This window comes from Astatotilapia calliptera, chromosome 7 (genome assembly GCF_964374335.1).
Source record: "Astatotilapia calliptera chromosome 7, fAstCal68.1, whole genome shotgun sequence".
Lineage (NCBI taxonomy): Eukaryota > Metazoa > Chordata > Actinopteri > Cichliformes > Cichlidae > Astatotilapia > Astatotilapia calliptera.
This window is the reverse complement of record NC_137428.1, coordinates 42,443,100-42,462,646: the sequence shown is the minus strand read 5'-3', so window position 1 is coordinate 42,462,646 and position 19,547 is coordinate 42,443,100. Positions and strand designations below refer to the sequence as shown.

The 19,547-nt window shown below is 43.5% G+C and overlaps 1 protein-coding gene across 2 annotated transcripts in view; it reads right to left on the bottom strand.

Annotated features, from left to right (window-relative positions):
• aass (aminoadipate-semialdehyde synthase) overlaps positions 1-19,547 on the bottom strand; it is a 105,670-nt gene that overhangs the window by 22,690 nt on the left and 63,433 nt on the right. For both annotated transcript variants that reach the window (XM_026174889.2, XM_026174888.2), the window contains exons 9-13: positions 14,267-14,415; positions 11,785-11,907; positions 550-661; positions 365-424; positions 66-133 (exon numbers count right to left, since the gene is read on the bottom strand). In XM_026174889.2, coding sequence (XP_026030674.1) covers positions 66-133; positions 365-424; positions 550-661; positions 11,785-11,907; positions 14,267-14,415 — 512 coding nt within the window. The remainder of the gene's footprint in view (positions 1-65; positions 134-364; positions 425-549; positions 662-11,784; positions 11,908-14,266; positions 14,416-19,547) is intronic.

Genomic DNA, 19,547 nt, shown 5'->3' with positions numbered 1-19,547 from the left:
TAAATGCAAATATAACAAACAAACAAACAAACTTACATATTCACAGTTCCTGTCTGAAGACTTACCTTCTTTCTCTAAGTTTTTCAATGTATTCAAACTTTGGAGTAAGTTTTCCGTTAGAGGCGATGACAGCCTTTAGGAATAAATCAGAACATCCAAACCAAACATGAATTTCACTTATTTGCAGAAAGAGTCAAATAAACATCCGTTACATACACATATCTAATCCAAATAAATAAATGTATATGTTATCAACCAAAATATTGAATTAGAAAATGAAGTAAAACACTCAACTAAAAATAGCATCATGCCTTTGTAACAAATAAAGTGAGATACTTCTCTCAACCAACATTTCACTACTTACATCTCTGACTTGTGGGCTAAATTCTTCTTCGTCCAATGGTCTGGTTGAATCTGAAGGTAGCTGGTAATGACATATAATTCACAAGGAAACACTATGTGAAACATGTCATAGCCCTCTCCCATACTTGATCAGAAAACACCACCAAATGCACTGGAAAATTGGTGGCATCAAATCAGACGTCTTACCATCTCCCAGATGTAGGGGAAGAGACGGTCACCAAAATACTCTGTGGCTTCGATTGGCAGCTGAGCAGGAAGGTTGTCAATGGAGCACATGAGAATCCCGTTTCCCTCCACGCTGCCGGGACCACAAATAAAACCAAATCAAATGTTAAAATTCAGGCATTTTACTCTTTCAAAAAAACCCAAAAAACAGTAGCACGTATACAATTTGATGGCAGTCTCAAAGAAGTTAGGAGGGGACAACAAAAGGCTGAAAAAGCAAGCAGCACTAAAAAGAAACAGCTTTGCGTCTATTTAGGTTGACTGTCAATAGATCTGTAACATGAGGAGGGTATAAAAAATGTTAATTTTAGTAGATTAACAAGTAAAGATGGGCAGTAAAGATTGTATTAAAAGCATTCATGATTCTGTTATTGGTTGCACATCTGGAAAGGCAACATTAGTGCTGAAATGTATGTAGCAATTTTAGAGAGACATATGCTCCCATCCAGAAGAAACTGTTTTCAGGGAAGGCCTTGCTTATTTCAGAAAGACAATACTTTTGAGTGGGCCCATTTCCATATGGAAGCAAAAAACCCCTGGACATACTGAAGTCAACTTTTAATTTTGGAACATTTAGAAACATAAAACAGAAACTAACAGGGCTATTTTTCTGTATCAACTTGTGTATTGCTTAATTGTAAAACCACTGAAAGGCAAAATTTGTTGATGTTTTCTTTATTTACCTGTTCACCTTTGCAGTTATATTGGGCTCTCAGACAAGTCTTTTTTTTTTTTGACAACTTTATTTATGATTTTCCAATATGACAAAAGTACAGACAAATATAACTCGAATTGCGACTACAAACACTGCCATTGTGAAACCGGTTGAGCCACGCAGTGGCAAACCAGTTGGATGCAGAAAAATGTATAATCTATGGGCACAAACAAAAAAATACTACCATGTGAAACCCAAAAAACAAAACCCACCAAAAAACAAAACAAACAAAAACAGAATAAAATCAATACATAAATAAAAGGGGGGCTGCATTGTGCGCAGTTCTTTTTGGCTTGCTACAGATAGTAGGTGGCTTTAAAGAAAGAAAGAGAAAAAACCCCAAACACAGATAAAAGCAGTAAATGACAACTTCTCCACATATTCAACAAAGGATGACCAGGTTTTGTAGTATTTACTTTGAGACCCTCTCAAACTGTATCTCAAATACTCTGTCTGCAAGCACCTCATCACCTCTCTCACCCAAGACTTCTGTTATCGGATTAGGATAACATATTAAAAACTAATTCCCAGAACCGGTTCAAATCAGAGCAGCTCCAGAACATATGGTTAATGTCGGCGGGTGATTGCTTGCACCTCGGACATCTATCATCAGAGGCATTGTATATTTTGGCTAGTTTAGCTTTGGTTAGGTACGCCCGGTAAAGAATTTTAAACTGTATTATACAATGCCGTATACAGATTGAGGATTCATGGATCTTGCTAACACTAAGATCCCATAGGTCGTCTGGGATCTGGAGGTTTAAGTCCAGCTCCCAGGCATTTATGGCTTTGGACACAGAGTCTGCCTTTATATGCTGCAATGTGCTATATATTTGAGAGATGTGACCTCTAGCAATAGATCGAAATTGCAGACAATCCTCAAGTGAATGTGTGTGTGAATGGGTGGATGATTGTGTATAGAGTAAAGCGCTTTGGGGGTACTTAGGACCAAGTAAAGCGCTATACAAATACAGACCATTTACCATTTAAGTGTACAGACATTAGGTAGACTTGGATAAGAAGTGAAGTGTTTAACTGCAAAGCTACGCGCTTGTAAGTATCTAAAGTGAGTCTTTGGGATTCCAAAATCTTTAGACAATGCTTCAAAGGATAAAAATGACCCTTTAACAAACAGATCAGAGAAGCAGATAATTCCTCTGCTGTACCAAACCTTGAACCCTGCATCGCTCAGAGCTGGTAAAAAAAAGATGATTTGACGTAATAGGAGAACGCTGAAACCAGACATTGAGAGAGTTCTTAACCACAGGATTTTTAAAATGAACATTGCGACTGACTGGTAGACCTGAACACATTATTGCAACAGGGGATATGGTGAGATTACCGTCTAGCTCCATAGTGGACCAAGGCGGCCCTCTGCCCTCCCTAAAACCCCGCATCCAGGTGGATAATTTCACAATATTGGCAGCCCAATAATAATACATAAAGTTTGGTAGGGCCAGGCCGCCTTCCGACTTAGAACACTGTAACAAGGATTTACGGATTCTTGGAACTTTTTTGTCCCAAATAAAAGATGATATGAGTCCGTCTAACTGGATGAAAAAGGTTTTAGGAAGAAAAAGGGGTATCATCTGGAAGAGGTACATGAATCGAGGCAAGACTACCATTTTAATCGTGTTGACCCGCCCAGCAAGAGATGGGTAATACTGACCAGTGTGCCAAATCCGATTTTGTTTTCTCTAATAAAGGGATAAAATTTTGTTTAAAAAGATCCTGATAAGCGTCTGTGATTTGAATACCCAAATAGGTGAATAAGGAGTGTTCCAGTCTAAACTGAAAGGCTGAGTAGTCAGCTTCCTTCGCCAGACTGTTAATAGGGAACAGTGTGCTTTTAGCCAGGTTCAATCTGTATGGAAGAAATATAGTATCATCAGAATTCAAGTATTTTTAGACATTGGATTTATAACACTGAATTTTTATCCTCCAAATTTCTCTGCAAAAATTCACCTGCAAAAATTCACCTGCAAAAAATTCACCTGCAAAAAATTCACCTGCAAAAAATCCACCTGCAAAAATTCAATTGCAAAAGTGATGAACTTGAAAGACCCAAGCCAGAGCAATCAGGATGTGGATGGGGTAAGGTACTGACATGCTACAACTTTATAGTTGTTAAATTCTGGGTACAAGTATACATACCCATCTTGTACATGTTTTTTAATATTATTATTATCCTACCCAATTACATGTTTCTTTTAATCAGAGTATGCTGTTTTAATGACTTTACAATATCACTTACATTGTGTTCCTTACATTTTCCCTAATTGTATGTTATATTAATCCTATATTTCCGTTTTAATATTTCTAATGTTTGCCTTGTTTTCTTCACTGTCTGGTCTGCCTCTGTCTCACCTGTATGGATGCATTTACATCTAAATGTCCCCAACAAAGGATGTTTTAATTCACCACTATTCCAGTGAAACACGAGTCTCCCATCTTCCTCCTACCGGTCTCGAGTTTTTGTTCACCAAAGCACACACCAACTTCATACTGACGGACAGATCACTGCCCTTTTGCCGCCTTGTCTGACCGTGTTTTGTGGCTTTGGTTCACTTCACCTCACTCTTCCCCATTCTTGTCATTAAATCAGGCCGTTCTGCAACCATGGCAGCCATTCACTCTATGGCTTTATTAATGGTGTATTTTACCCCTTCACCAAAGGCCGTTCTTGTTTACAACATTATATTTGCAGTGTTCATCTATCTATCAATATCTGCGGAGTATTTTTTTTTTTAACGAGTATCCTATTTTCCAAAGCACAGCATGTAAAGGGTAGCTCGGTTAGCTGGATGGTAGCATGTAGCGCTTAGTGAGACACGCCTCAGACGAGTTGAGCAAAGACCCCGTCTGTGTACTTTATACGTGAGCAATGGATTTAAATAAAATTAACGTTTCAAAAGACAAACTTGAAGATAAAAAACAATATACAGTGGGGCAAAAAAGTATTTAGTCAGCCACCAATTGTGCAAGTTCCCCCACTTAAAATGATGACAAAGGTCAGTAATTTGCACCAGAGGTACACTTCAACTGTGAGAGACAGAATGTGAAAAAAAAATCCATGAATCCACATGGTAGGATTTGTAAAGAATTTATTCGTAAATCAGGGTGGAAAATAAGTATTTGGTCACCTCAAACAAGGAAAATCTCTGGCTCTCACAGACCTGTAACGTCTTCTGTAAGAAGCTTTTCTGTCCCCCACTCGTTACCTGTATGAATGGCACCTGTTTGAACTCATCATCTGTATAAAAGACACCTGTCCACAGCCTCAAACAGTCAGACTCCAAACTCCGCCATGGCCAAGACCAAAGAGCTTTCGAAGGACACCAGGAAAAGTATTGTAGACCTGCACCAGACTGGGAAGAGTGAATCTACAATAGGCAAGCAGCTTGGTGTGAAAAAATCAACTGTGGGAGCAATCATCAGAAAATGGAAGACATACAAGACCACTGATAATCTCCCTCGATCTGGGGCTCCACGCAAGATCTCATCCCGTGGGGTCAAAATGATCATGAGCACGGTGAGCAAAGATCCCAGAACCACACGGGGGGACCTGGTGAATGACCTGCAGAGAGCTGGGACCAAAGTAACAAAGGTCACCATCAGTAACACACTACAACGGCAGGGAATCAAATCCCGCAGTGCCAGACGTGTTCCGCTGCTGAAGCCAGTGCATGTCCAGGCCCGTCTGAAGTTTGCCAGAGAGCACATGGATGATACAGCAGAGGATTGGGAGAATGTCATGTGGTCAGATGAAACCAAAGTAGAACTTTTTGGTATAAACTCAACTCGTCGTGTTTGGAGGAAGAAGAATACTGAGTTGCATCCCAAGAACACCATACCTACTGTGAAGCATGGGGGTGGAAACATCATGCTATGGGGCTGTTTTTCTGCCAAGGGGACAGGACGACTGATCCGTGTTAAGGACAGAATGAATGGGGCCATGTATCGTGAGATTTTGAGCCAAAACCTCCTTCCATCAGTGAGAACTTTGAAGATGAAACGAGGCTGGGTCTTCCAACATGACAATGATCCAAAACACACCGCCCGGGCAACAAAGGAGTGGCTCCGTAAGAAGCATTTGAAAGTCCTGGAGTGGCCTAGCCAGTCTCCAGACCTCAACCCCATAGAAAATCTGTGGCGGGAGTTGAAAGTCCGCGTTGCTCGGCGACAGCCCCAAAACATCACTGCTCTCGAGAAGATCTGCATGGAGGAATGGGCCAAAATACCAGCTACTGTGTGTGCAAACCTGGTAAAGACCTATAGTAAACGTTTGACCTCTGTTATTGCCAACAAAGGTTATGTTACAAAGTATTGAGTTGTATTTTTGTTATTGACCAAATACTTATTTTCCACCCTGATTTACGAATAAATTCTTTACAAATCCTACCATGTGGATTCATGGATTTTTTTTCCACATTCTGTCTCTCACAGTTGAAGTGTACCTCTGGTGCAAATTACTGACCTCTGTCATCATTTTAGGTGGGGGAACTTGCACAATCGGTGGCTGACTAAATATTTTTTTGCCCCACTGTACTTACCGGAGAATCGCCAGGGTTTGCCGCTTCCATCTTGCTGCTCCTAAATTCAAAACTGCCTCTGCAGACAGGCAGGGGAGGCGTGGAAATTGTCTTTGAGTTAGTCAAACGTTTTCCTTAGTTCGAGTAGATGATAAAATAAAATAAAAATAAATGGGATTTTAAGTAGGACTAGGCGTTCTGTAATGATCTCTATTTAGGAGAAAAACTTAATTACTCACCTTTAAACAGCTCTCTTTTAGGAGACACACTGCTGGCTAACGGTGTCATGTGATCAAACAGCATAATTTAATTGGCTGAGAGCTGCTCGACTCGATCTAGTGCTGATTGCTCTGGCTTGGATCATTCAAGCTCATCACTTTTGCAGGTGAATTTTTGCAGGGAAATTTGGAGGATAAAAGTTTAGTGTTATAAATTCAATGTCTAAAAATACTTGAATTCTGATGATACTATATTTCTTCCATAAATCTGTAACCAGACAGGCGGCCAAAGGATCCAATGAGGTCCAGAGGTGAAGGAATTGATGCCTCCGGATCTGTAATATACAGAAGGAGATCGTCTGCATTCAAGGAGCACTTATGAATAGTGTTTCCCCTAGTGATCCCCCTTATTATGGGGTCTGTTCTCAATGCTGCCGCCAGCGGCTCTATTGACAGATTGAATAGCAGGGGGCTTAAGGAGCATCCCTGGCGGGTGCCTCTATGTAAGGAAAAGTATTCTGAAATAGTGTTATTGGTGCGGACTGAAGACAGGGGTGCTGAGTACAGAGTCCTGATCCATGAAATAAAATTAGAACCGACGCCAAATTTTTTCAAAACGGAGAACAAATATTGCCAATCCACACAGTCAAAAGTCTTCTCGGCATCTAGTGAGACTATTAGTGATCAACTGAATGGTCAGAATATAGGATATTTAACAGCCGTCTGATATTGAAATATGACTGGCGGTTCACTATAAAGCCTGTTTGGTCCTCATGTATAATAGAAGGTACTACCTTCTCAATACAAAGTGCAAGAGCTTTTGTGAGGATCTTATAATCCACATTCAGTAGACTAATGGGGCGATAGGATCCACATTTTTGAGGATCCTTGTCTTTTTTGAGTATTACAGAGATTGTGGCTTGGGACAGAGTTTGTGGCAACGTGCTTGTTGCCTGAATTTCTGAAAAAACCTCAGACAGTAAAGAAACAAACTTGTCGGCAAAGCGTTTATAGAAATCACACAAGAAGCCACCTGGGCCCGGTGCCTTGCCATTTTGCAAAGAATTAACTGCCTGCAATATTTCCGCTGAGGTAATAGGTCTTTCCAGCAGCTCATGTTGGTCTGGGTTAATAGTGGGAGTATCTATGTTCCTCAAGAAGGAAACCAAGTCAGCCTCTGAATAATCAGTGCGGGAAGTAAATGGTAAATGGTAAATGGCCTGCATTTGTATAGCGCTTTTCTAGTCCCTAAGGACCCCAAAGCGCTTCACACTACATTCAGTCATTCACCCATTCACACACACATTCAACACACACTGGCGATGGCAAGCTACGTTGTAGCCACAGCTGCCCTGGGGCGCACTGACAGAGGCGAGGCTGCCGGACACTGGCGCCACCGGGCCCTCTGACCACCACCAGTAGGCAAACATGGGGTTAGTATCTTGCCCAAGGATATTTGGCATGCAGCCAGGAGGCAGCCTGGGATTGAACCACCGACCTTCTGATTAGTGGCTGACCTGCTCTGCCACCTGAGCTACAGCCACCCCAGAGATCCTGATAAAATAGCTTGAAAGCAGCATTAATTCCGTCAGGGTGTGTTACCACCTGACCGGAGTCTAACTGTATGTTGGGTATAGATTGAGCTGTGGCGGATTGACAAAGCTGATGCGAAAGATATCTACTTGCTTTTTCACCATGCTGGTACACATGATGTCTTGATCTAGGTAGGAGCTTCTCAGTTTCTTTAATTGAGAGAGTGTCAAATTCAGACTGCAGCAGTACCTTCTGCTTGTATAAATCAGCGGTTGGACAGGTAGCATATTGTGTGTCAATGTTAGCTATGAGCTCCGTCAGCTCCCGAAGCCATTCGTTTCGCTTTTTAGTCTTATAAGACGAAAAAGAAATAATTTGGCCCCGCAGATATGCTTTTAGCGACTCCCAAATTATAGATTTTGAAACATCTGGAGTGTTATTTGTTTTTTTGTTTTTTTTGTGTCCCGTTTGGATCTTTAGCCATCAGAATTGTTGTCTTAAGGCATAAGGCCATATTGGTCCATTTGATTGACCTTTATTATAATTATGAATTTATTTTATTTTCAGTTGCTACAAACGGGACAGACATGACTGGGGGATAGGACAGGGAGAAAGAATGAAAGAAAGAGAGGGAGAGAAAGAAAACCAAAGGGGAGAAGAGACGGTGAGAAGGGGGGAAGAAAGAAAAAACAAACAAACAAAAAAACAAAACACCTGGGTCACCTGTATGGAGAAAAAAAACAGAAGAGAAAGCAAACAACAAAGAGCAACATAATAAAAAAAAACAGCACCATCACAATAAACTAGCTAGCAGTAGATATCAGTAGATACTAAATAATAAACGATATTGTGCAGCACGCAAGATAGACAGCGCACAGTGTGCTTTGAGGCAGCAGCCAAGAAAGCTGTAGTCTGCGTCTGTGAATACCCGTGTGTACACCTGTGTGCATACTTGTGTGGATCAGCATGCTTGCATTCCAAAGGTTTCTCCATGTAACGATCTGCTAGGGAGTGTGGGGGGGCCACAGCCCCGTCCTCCAGGGTATGAAGCAGGTATGGAGGAGATCAAAACCCCAGACATCCAGAGGCCCCCAGAACACAAGAGACCAAGGAAGACCAACAGAGGGGCAGCCGCGCCACTGTCCCAGTAAGAGCTGAGGAGAGTCCCAGATGAGGGCTCACTCAGCAGCCGCGGAGCAGAAGCCAGGGGGAGTTGCAGTGACGCGCCCGTGAGCTCCGCCGGCAGCCAGCTGCGCCTGAGTGACTGAGCCCCAGGCCGAGAGGCCGGGGGCACCCCACCTCCGAAGTGGCCCGAGCGAGCCCCAGGCTCCAGGCCCCGATAAGCGGCCGCCAAGGAGTGAGCCGGTGTGTACCTGGACGCCCACCCCCAGACACAAAGAACCACCAATGCACCGACACCTGAGGGAGTCCGCCACTGGCAGGGGAAGTGGTGGTGGGTGGAGATAGGCCTCCAAACCTTGGAGGGCCTGAGATGTCCCCAGAGAGGTGGCGTCTGATACCCAACCTGACATATAGACACAGACATACAGGCACACACAGACACAAACATCCATTCCCACCCTCATGCTCTCATATGCACTTACTCCACACTCAACCAACGAGGAGACAGACATAAAGAGACGCTGTACACACGATCACACTCCCCAAGCGTACTCTACGAACCGGGTCTAGGTACCCTTGCCCCTGGAGGGGGGAACTGCACCCAGACCCAGGTAGTGTTACCCTTTTCCCTGCGGTGGGGCGAGGCAGACCACCCCGACTCCGCAGCAGCAGGGAGGCCCCACACCCCAGACCGCAGTCGGACAGCCAACTACTCCTGGGTTATTTGTTTCTAGAAAAAGCTCGATGTGGTGTACTATGAACTTGCAAAACTCCTCATCTGACAATAATGCTGAGTCAAATTTCCAGAACCGCTGCCTTGCTGATACATTTGGAAATGCGATATCAACCTGCACTGGTGCATGATCAGAAATTACAATTGCATTGTATTTACACATGGTGACCCTTGGGATAAGGAAATTATCCAGACGAAAATAATCAATCCTGGAATACGAATGATGCACAGGGGTGAAGAAGGAATAGTATTTTGCTAAGGGCTCAGTGATGCACAGTGGATCTGAAATACCATAGTTTTGAAGAAATGTCTACAGCATTTAAATTCTATGTTTATCGTTTATGGACGATTTAAAATCTTCAAATCTACAATTTCACACGTGCTACACCTTAAGTTTTTGCTAATGCAATCATGCTTTTAATAATTTAAAAAATATTTCAGACTGAAAACTAAATCAAATTCAATTTCAATTACATTTTATTTAGCACCAAATCACAACAACAGTTGCTTTAAGGCGCTAAAGGGAGCAGATTTCTTGCAATGCTACTAAATTATCTGCCTGGAGAAAATCAGTCTGCTGTAGAGCTGGGTGATATAAGATTTTTTCATATCACAATATGTTTTTTTGTTTTTTTTTTTTCATTTCAGGCGATAACGATATCTATCACGATATAAGCCAAATAACTATATTTGTACGATTTAAATGTGCCGTTGCTCACAAGTAAAATGTGAAATAATCAGCAGCGTGTTTTGATTTAAATATTTATTTCCCATAATAAGTTCAACAGGGTAGATGTACTTAAGGAACATGAGACTTTTTCAGATAAATAAAGGCAAATATTGCAAACTACACAAAAGGCAGCCGCTAAAGCGTTTAAGTTTCAAAATAGAACAAACGAAACAGGCTACTAAATTTTCAATTCAACTTAGAAACAAAATATTAATTCAAAAAATAAATCTTAGTTTGTTTTACAGAAGAACAGACAAAATTGACTAACTTTTGTCAATATCAAATAAACTGAGAACTAAAAGGAAATTCTCGATCTCTCCTTGTTGCATAGCTTAGCTTTTCAAACAGTTTTAACAGTTACTTTAGTCTGACAAAAGCCGAATGACGAATTAGCGCTTCCAGTCAGAGATTGAGCATGCACCGGTTTATTGTATTTCCAGACTTGCTTTTGGCACAATTTACAGTGCCAAAACACTGGCTGTTGTGAAATCCGTGGTAGCTGTTTTTTGTTGGTTCATCTTCCTTGAGAGCAGGGAGTGTGGGGGCATTTCTCCTTATTTTTATTTTCCTTATGTTGCACGCCGGTTTTCCCTGGGCTGGGGTGTAACAAACGTTAACTAGTAATGACTTCATGAACTTCTTCACAAATAAAATTTTAATCATTAAAGAAAAAATTACCAATAATCATCCCACAGATGTAATATTATCTACAGCTACTCTTAGTATCATTGATGTTAAGTTACTCTTTTTCTCCAATTGATCTTTCTGAGTTAACTTCAATAATTACTTCCTCCAAACCATCAACGTGTTTTTTTAGATCCCTTTAAACAGCTGCTGTGATTTGCGGTCTCTTATTTTGCACCTTGTTCATTGAAAAACCTTCAGAGCACTTTAACAGAACAGAACTGAATAGCCCTTTATTGTCAATGTACAAAGAAATTATTGGTGATCCAGACCAACTGTGCAGGAGTAAAATATAAATAGCCAGCAGCTGCTTGTCTTTGTCTCCCTGGGGTATTCAGAGCTCTAATAAAGACTGTTGTAACTGAAGACTGTTATTCATAAACTAGACTTTGTATTTGTATTATTTTGTTTTATGTGTTTTAATGTTGTATTTGATTTTTAACTTGTAACACTGTAATAATATGCCTTCCTCGCCAAGTCTCCCCTGATGTTAATCTCAAGGGATCCCTGATTAAATAAAAATAAATAAATATGAGGTCTTTAGGATAAAATAAGAAAGGAGTTTTTAAAAGCCAACTCAAGTAATAAATGCATGAACCAGTTTTTCTACATCACTCTGAGATAGGATGTTAGCATGTTTTATCCATGTCCAAATGCAAGTAAACAGTCCTACAGATTTGGATAATATGTGCATTGAAAGACCTATCCTGGTCAAAAATGACTCCAACATTCCTCACACAAAGGTCTAGCAGGATACGAATGGTGAGTTATGTTAATAAACAAAGCTGAACAGAAGAATATACAGAAATCATAAAAGATGCTGCTTGATGTAAAAATTGGAGTCGTTGCCTCAATTCTGAAACCCTGATCCAAACAGAAACACAGTTGATGCTGGCACAAAGGCAAATCATGAACCGTTTGCTCTATACCTGTCATGATCAATATGCTGGTCAGCGTCATAGATGCAGAAAGGCTTATCAATGGTGGTGCATTCATTCATGAACTCTATAGAGCCTCCAGTGTCAGCAGATATGTCGCAGATGGCCAGCAGCCTGCAGGAAGACAGAAAAGAAAACACTTATGAGGGTATAGCAGGCTGTGGGGTAAGGTGATCCAAACGGGTATGTCCTACAGGGAGGAGGCCCCAGCACAGACCCGGGACACGCTGAAGAGATCTATTGGCTGGCCTGGGAAAGGTTTGATGTTTCCTCAGATAAGTGGGGTGCCTCTGCCAACTATAGATAAGCAGAAAAAAATGGCTGGATGATTTGTTTTATTATTTTAGATGTTAATTTTATTGAAGATGTCATGAGAAGTCATGAATCACAATGCTTTTGTTTGTTTTTCAGATGTTATTTTGCCATATTTTAGTAATACGTGAACAGCTTTTGTAGTAACATGTTTTCATATTTATTCTCATATTTAACATCTCAAAAAGTTGATTCAGTTCATCTACACGTAGCGTTTTCAGTGGCAAAAAATGTTTCATCGCTCATCCACATGACTTCTTTGGTCTCAGCTGATTGCAGGTTTCCCCAACCTTATAAACAGTATATTTGCATAATGACTAAAACTAGCACCACTGAAGAACAATGAGGTCAGTTTCTTGATCATTAATATACAAAATGTCATGACCATTGATCAACAATTACTGATCAAAGACAAAAACATTATCATCCTTCTGGCAGACAAGGGTAGGTACACGGTTTTGCTAAACCAGAAACTATCATGAGAAAATTTTCTTGCTGGTCGGTTACAAAAATACTTGAAACAAGACCAGGAAGTGACTAAAGGAAGAGGGTGATAGATTGTCTGAAGCAGTTAGAACAAGACAATACTACTGACCGGATGTCATTTTTTAATTAATTTATTTTATTTTTATTTTTTCTTTTATTTGGTTTTTATTTATATATAATGTATTTTTATTATTTAGTTCCAATGACACAAAAGTCTTGTGTGATGTTACGTCTGTCTCATTTATGTTCCAGTCACTGAAGCAGGGGAGGCAGTTCACAAGAGATTACAGGATGACCCCAACCTCAACAATAGGACTCCTCTCAGCACCGACCAAGTGTGTTTGCTCTTGGAACTCTGACTTCATTCCACATATTTCACAATAGTTAGTACTACAGACTAAAACATGGGTGGGCCTTTGGCTCCCCAGTTTTACCCATTGTAGCCAACTTTTACATGGAAGAATTGGAAAAGAGTGCTCTGTTATCCTACCCTGGAACACCATCAAGTCATTGGTTCAGGTATCATTATCATTTCATTATCATTTTTATTTATGAACTGAACAGAAACAGAAATACAAAATAAATAGTACCAAATAACTTATCATTTATAATATTAATACCAAATAATGGTCATACTGTATTAAATGCCAGTGAACACAAATGTGTTTTAGATGTGTCATCTGTAGGGGGACATTATTCCACAGTTTAGGCACTACAAACCCAAATGCTCGATTGCCTCTGTGAACGAGCCTACACCTTGGTATGGCTAAAAGCAAAAGATCATTTGAACTAAGAGATCTAGAAGTCGGATAAGGCTTCAACAGGTAAGACAAATACCCAGTAGCCTGTCCATTTGGAGCTTAGTAGGTCAACAATAAAATTTTAAAACCAATTCTGAAGTGAACAGGGAGCCAGTGAAGAGAGAGAGAGAGAGGCAAGCACTGGTGAAATATGTTCATGTCTTTTAGTTCACATCAGAAGACGAGCTGCAGCATTCTGGACCAACTGCAGTCTTGGATGGGAGGTCTGACTAACTCCAATATATAAGAAGTTACAATAGTCCAGCTGGGATCTAATAAAAAGGTAAAGGTATGTGGATGACACCTGAGTGAAAATCAAATCTCAGGACATACCACAATTCACTGATCACATTAACTGTGGACCAACTGCTTCCTAAGCAAAAACCCTTAGCGATTTCTCATCTGTCAGGAGTATTAGAACAGCTGAGACATATTTTCTCTAAACACCACGTCAGTCAGCTGAAACTGAAGAAGTCACTTGGATGACTGACGAAACCTTTCTCCCACTGAAAACGCTACCTCCAGATGATTTTCTTTTAAGATTTCCTTACCTGGATGATTGAACATCAAGACATTTTTCTTCTTTGTTATTGAAGAATGTGATAACTGGTTTGAAATGCGTTTGTTATTGTTTTTCATTAAACGGTTTTCAAATGTAACTTCAAACCTGAGTGCTTCTTAGTGTTAGACCAGTTGGTTAGTCTAATTTTTTTTTCTTGTTTAGTCAACTAAGAAATTAGTCGCCAGGAATATCCCTAAAAGATAAACATGCAATCGCTGTTGAGATGCAGTAGCTACCACCACAGTACTTTTATTCATTCAGTAGAAAAAGATTTCCAGCCTGTATTTGTGATTTTCCTGTGCTGCGTTCTTACTTGTGAGGAAGCTTAGGTGATCCCTCGTTGTATGCAGATGAGGATTTTTGTGGTCTCATGAGCATCTGAGCGTCCAGTCGCCTGAGGAGTCGAGGAGTGTGGGGGTCCCAATAAATACCATTGATCAGACAGGTTGTATAGGGTGCTACCTATAGTCAGGAAGAAACCACGGTCCAGTCATTCACTATGTGTTGAACTACAGTGTGTCAGCCATTCAGTAGTGCTATTGAAATCTCAACTGTAATTTAAATCTACAACTACAATTCTGAAAAAGTTGGAATGGTGTGTAAAATACATATTACACATTTTCTACAACACAAAACAAAAAAATATAATACCCTGAACTGCATTAAATAATACACCAACAATAAACAGTAAGTCTCTCTCTTCTAAGTCCCTGCGAGTAAACAGTTTTATAATTGATAAATTTTTATTTATTTATTTATTTATTTATTTATTTTTGCCGCCTGTCCCATTTGGTTCTTTTGCCATCAGAATTATTGTCTGAAGGCCAAAAAAGACGCCCAACAGATTTACTTTACCTTTTTTTTTTTTTTTTTTTTTTTTCTCTAAATGACATCAGAAACAGCAGTATGCGACATTACGTGATGGCAGAGCTTCAGTTCATCCTTTGTCATTTTTTTTATTTTTTTTTTTATTTATTTTTTTTTAATAAATAGGACAGGGGGAATGAATGAGAGAGAGAGGGGGAGAGAAAGAAAGAAAACCAAAGGGGAGAAGAGACGGTGAGAAGGGGGGGGAAGAGAGACAAAAAAAAAAAAAAAAAAAAAAACTCCTGGGTCACCTGTATGGAGAAAAAAAACAAACAAACAAACAAACAAAAACAAACAGAGGAGACAGCAAACAACAAAGAGCAACATAATAATAGAGAAAACAAAGCACCATCACAATAAACTAGCTAGTCATAGATATCAGTATTTACTAAGTAATAAACGATATTGTGCAGCACGCAAGATAGACAGCGCACAGTGTGCTTTGAGGCAGCAGCCAAGAAAGCTTTAGTCCGCGTCTGTGAATACCCATGTGTGCATACCTGTGTGGATCAGCATGCTTGCATTCCAAAGGTTTCTCCATGTAATGATCTGCTAGGGAGTGTGGGGGGGCCACAGCCCCGTCCTCCAGGGTGTGAAGCGGGTATGGAGGAGATCAAAACTCCAGACATCCAGAGGCCCCCAGAACACAAGAGACCATGGAAGACCAACAGAGGGGCAGCCGCGCCACTGTCCCAGTAAGAGCTGAGGAGAGTCCCAGATGAGGGCTCGCCCAGCAGCCGCGGAGCAGAAGTCAGGGGGAGTTGCAGTGACGCGCCCGTGAGCTCCGCCGGCCCCCAGCTGCGCCTGAGTGACCGAGCCCTAGGCCGAGAGGCCGGGGGCACCCCACCTCCAAAGGGGCCCGAGCGAGCCCCAGGCCCCGACAAGCGGCCGCCAAGGAGTGAGCCGGTGTGTACCCGGACGCCCACCCCCAGACACAAAGAACCACCAACACACCGACACCTGAGGGAGTCCGCCACCGGCAGGGGAAGTGGTGGTGGGTGGAGATAGGCCTCCAAACCTTGGAGGGCCTGAGGTGTCCCCAGAGAGGTGGCGTCTGATACCCAACCTGACATATAGACACAGACATACAGGCACACACAGACACAAACATCCATTCCCACCCTCATGCTCTCATATGCACTCACTCCACACTCAACCAACGTGGAGACAGACATAAAGAGACGCTGTACACACAATCGCACTCCCCAAGCGTACTCTACAAACCGGGTCTAGGTACCCTTGCCCCTGGAGGGGGGAATTGCACCCAGACCCAGGTGGTGTTACCCTTTTCCCTGCGGTGGGGAGAGGCAGACCACCCCGACTCCGCAGCAGCAGGGAGGCCCCACACCCCAGACCGCAGTCGGACGGCCAACTCCTCCTACTAGCCCTCCCGCTCCAGCAGGCCGCAGAGAATGGGGGTGGGAGAAGACTCCAAACCTCCCTCCACCCGCTCATTGTAGTGTTGATGCATATGTGTTCTAAGGTGCAATTAAAACCCAGGAGGGCATGGAGCTACCTGCCAAGGAGCAGCAGGTAAGCGCATAGTCCCTCCTGCTAACCCTCAATGACTAAGTGTATTTAAAATTGAGAGGTGGGCAACGACGTCAGCGGTGAGGTATACACCCTGATGGTGATTTGGACTCCGTGATTGTGCCCACCCCCAAGATCCTATATGTATGTGTAATGAGAGTGTGAATAATGTGAATGTCTAAGTTGTGGGATAAAATTGAGGCAGAGGTAGCCAGAAGGGGACAGGGGGGGGGGGGGGGGGGGGGTAGCCTCCTCTGCACCCTGGTGACATACCCCCACTCCAAGGCCCTGCATGTGTGGGTGGTTGTGGAGGAGCGGGAAGAGGGAGGCAGCTGGAGATGGGGAGGGAAGGAAGGGAGGGGCAGGTAACCCCTCCCTGGGGCCAGCTCCCCCGCTGACCCCAGTAGGCACTCCCACCCTCCGCGACCCGCCAGGGAAGGGGGGCCCAGGCCCATCAGACCGGGGCCCAGTGCAGTAGCGCCCCCCGGCTCCACAGAGCCCTGGACAGTCCACCCAACCCCACCACAGAGAAAACTGCACCCACCCCACCAACCACACATCTTCCAGACTACATAAGACGGTAAACGCCCAGGCTGAGATCTTCCTCCACCTCTCCTGTATCTCCCCCTCCTGCAGAGAGTTCCTGAGAGAAGAAAGCTCCTGCAAGATGTGACCATCCCCCCCACCAGTTGAAGAGCCCCCCAGGCGGCTCGATGCACCGGCGGCACCCTGCTCCAGGGCCGGGCCCCCATGCACCCACCCGCCCACAACCCCGGCAACACACCAACCAGGACCCGAGCCCCCGAGGCCCGGCCCGGGCCCCAGCCCAGAGACGGAGCGCCCCCAGAACCTCACGCCCATCCCGGACCCACCCAGGGGCAGCCAGGTTGCCAGGTCAGTAACCCGCGTCCGTCAGCACAGACCCTCCCCTAGCCCCACTGCACGCAGCCGCGAGGAAACAGTCACCTGAGAGCCAACAGAGCCCTCAACCGGACGTGACCGCTACCCCGGGTTGAGTCCCCCAAGGAAGATGCCTCCGGGGAACCCCCCGACGCCCTAAGCCTGTCCCTACCCCCTCACCAATCACAACAGTGAAGGCGGGACCAAACTATGACCCCCCACCCCCACTAGGTGATGGAGCTGATAAAAGGGGCCCAGAGCAATTGATCTAATGTGGTGGCAGAGGCTGTGTCAAGACTAATGTAATCTAATAGATAATTTCTATATTGGTTAGAATTAAGATTATTTTTATTTTTCCAGTTCATGAGGACATGAGTATTTGACTTTAAAACATGTTGTATGACTACTTTAGGCTTGGTGTTTGATCACAACTGTTTTAATTTCATGTCACCTGTTATTTGACTGCTACCTAATGTGGAGATCAGGGAAATATTTTACTGCTACTATTCATAACCATCATTACCATTACATTAATTATCATTTCATCAAAGCATTTATTCAATAGATTACACATGTTCTTAGTTAAGATTATTACACCTATCACAGAGAGCTTCTGTCTGGTAAAAGGTCAGAAGCGTCAACGGGCGGGGTGAGGCCGAGTGCATTTTGAGGTCGAGACACACACACACACACACAAACAGTAGTTAGACTCATGTTTAGATAAGAGTTCAAATAATAGTTTGCAAAACCTTTTAACTGTAAGATTATGTCTGCCTAAGGGACAGTTTGTTCCAGGAGATAATCAGAATCAGAATGGGTTTATTGCCAGATGTTGAGGTTTACAACATTAGGAAATTGCTGCGGTGCTTCAGTGCAGACAATAAGAATTAAAGTGCTATGTAGAAAGAAAGATATGTGCATGAGATATACATGAGATATATACATGAGAATAAGAATTATGAGTGCTACGTAGAAAGATATATACATGAGTGCAGGTGGTGATCAGTGCCAAACATGAAATGATGCAGTGACACAGCGTAGGGTCATGTGTTAGTGGCGGGGACAATCATGTGGTTATTGTTCATGTGTCCAACAGCAGAGGGGAAGAAACTGTTCTTGTGGCGAGAGGTTCTGGTGCGAATGGACCGGAGCCTCCTGCCTGAGGGGAGCAGGTCAAACAGACTGTGTCCAGGGTGAGAAGGGTCAGCTGAGATCCGGGCTGCACGCCCCAGTGTCCTGGAGGTGTACAGGTCCTGCAGAGATGGGAGTCTGCAGCCAATCACCTTCTCAGCAGAGCGCACAACACGCTGCAGTCTCTGTTTGTCCCTGATAGTGGCTCCAGCGTACCACACGGTGATGGAGGAGGTGAGGATGGACTCGATGATTGCAGTGTAGAATTGCATCATCGTCCGTGTTGGCAGGTTGAATTTCTTCAGCTGCCTCAGGAAGTACATCCTCTGCTGGGCTTTCTTGATGACGGAGGTGATGGTGGGCTCCCACTTCAGGTCCTGGGTGATGGTGGTACCCAGGAAGCGGAATGAGTCCACAGAGGTGATGGGGGTGTCAGTCAGGATGATGGGGGGGAGTGGGGCTGTGTGCTTCCTGAAGTCCACAATAATCTCCACTGTCTTCTGGGCATTCAGCACCAGGTTGTTGTGGCTGCACCAAGACACCAGACGTTCAACCTCTCTCCTGTAGGCAGACTCGTCCCCGTCCGAGATGAGCCCAATGACGGTGGTGTCATCTGCGAACTTGATTAGCTTGACAGACTGGTGGGTGGAGGTGCAGCAGTTGGTGTACAGGGAGAAGAGCAGAGGAGAAAGAACACAGCCCTGAGGGGAGCCGGTGCTGATGGTCCGAGAGTCCGAGACATTCTTTCCCAGCCTCACATGCTGCTTCCTGTCCGTCAGGAAGTCAGTGATCCACCGGCAGATGGGATCAGGCACATTCATCCGGGAAAGCTTGCCTCGGAGATGGTCTGGAAGGATGGTGTTGAAGGCAGAGCTGAAGTCCACAAACAGGATCCTGGCGTAGGTTCCTGGGGAGTCCAGATGCTGCAGGATGAAGTGTAGGGCCATGTTGATGGCGTCGTCTACAGACCTGTTGGCTCTATATGCAAACTGCAGGGGGTCCAGGAGGGGGGCCGTGAGGGTCTTGAGATGGGAGAGAACTAGGCGCTCAAATGACTTCATGACCACAGATGTCAGAGCCACGGGTCTGTAGTCATTTAGTCCAGTGATCCTAGGTTTCTTGGGGACAGGGATTATGGTAGAGGACTTGAAGCAGGCAGGCACATG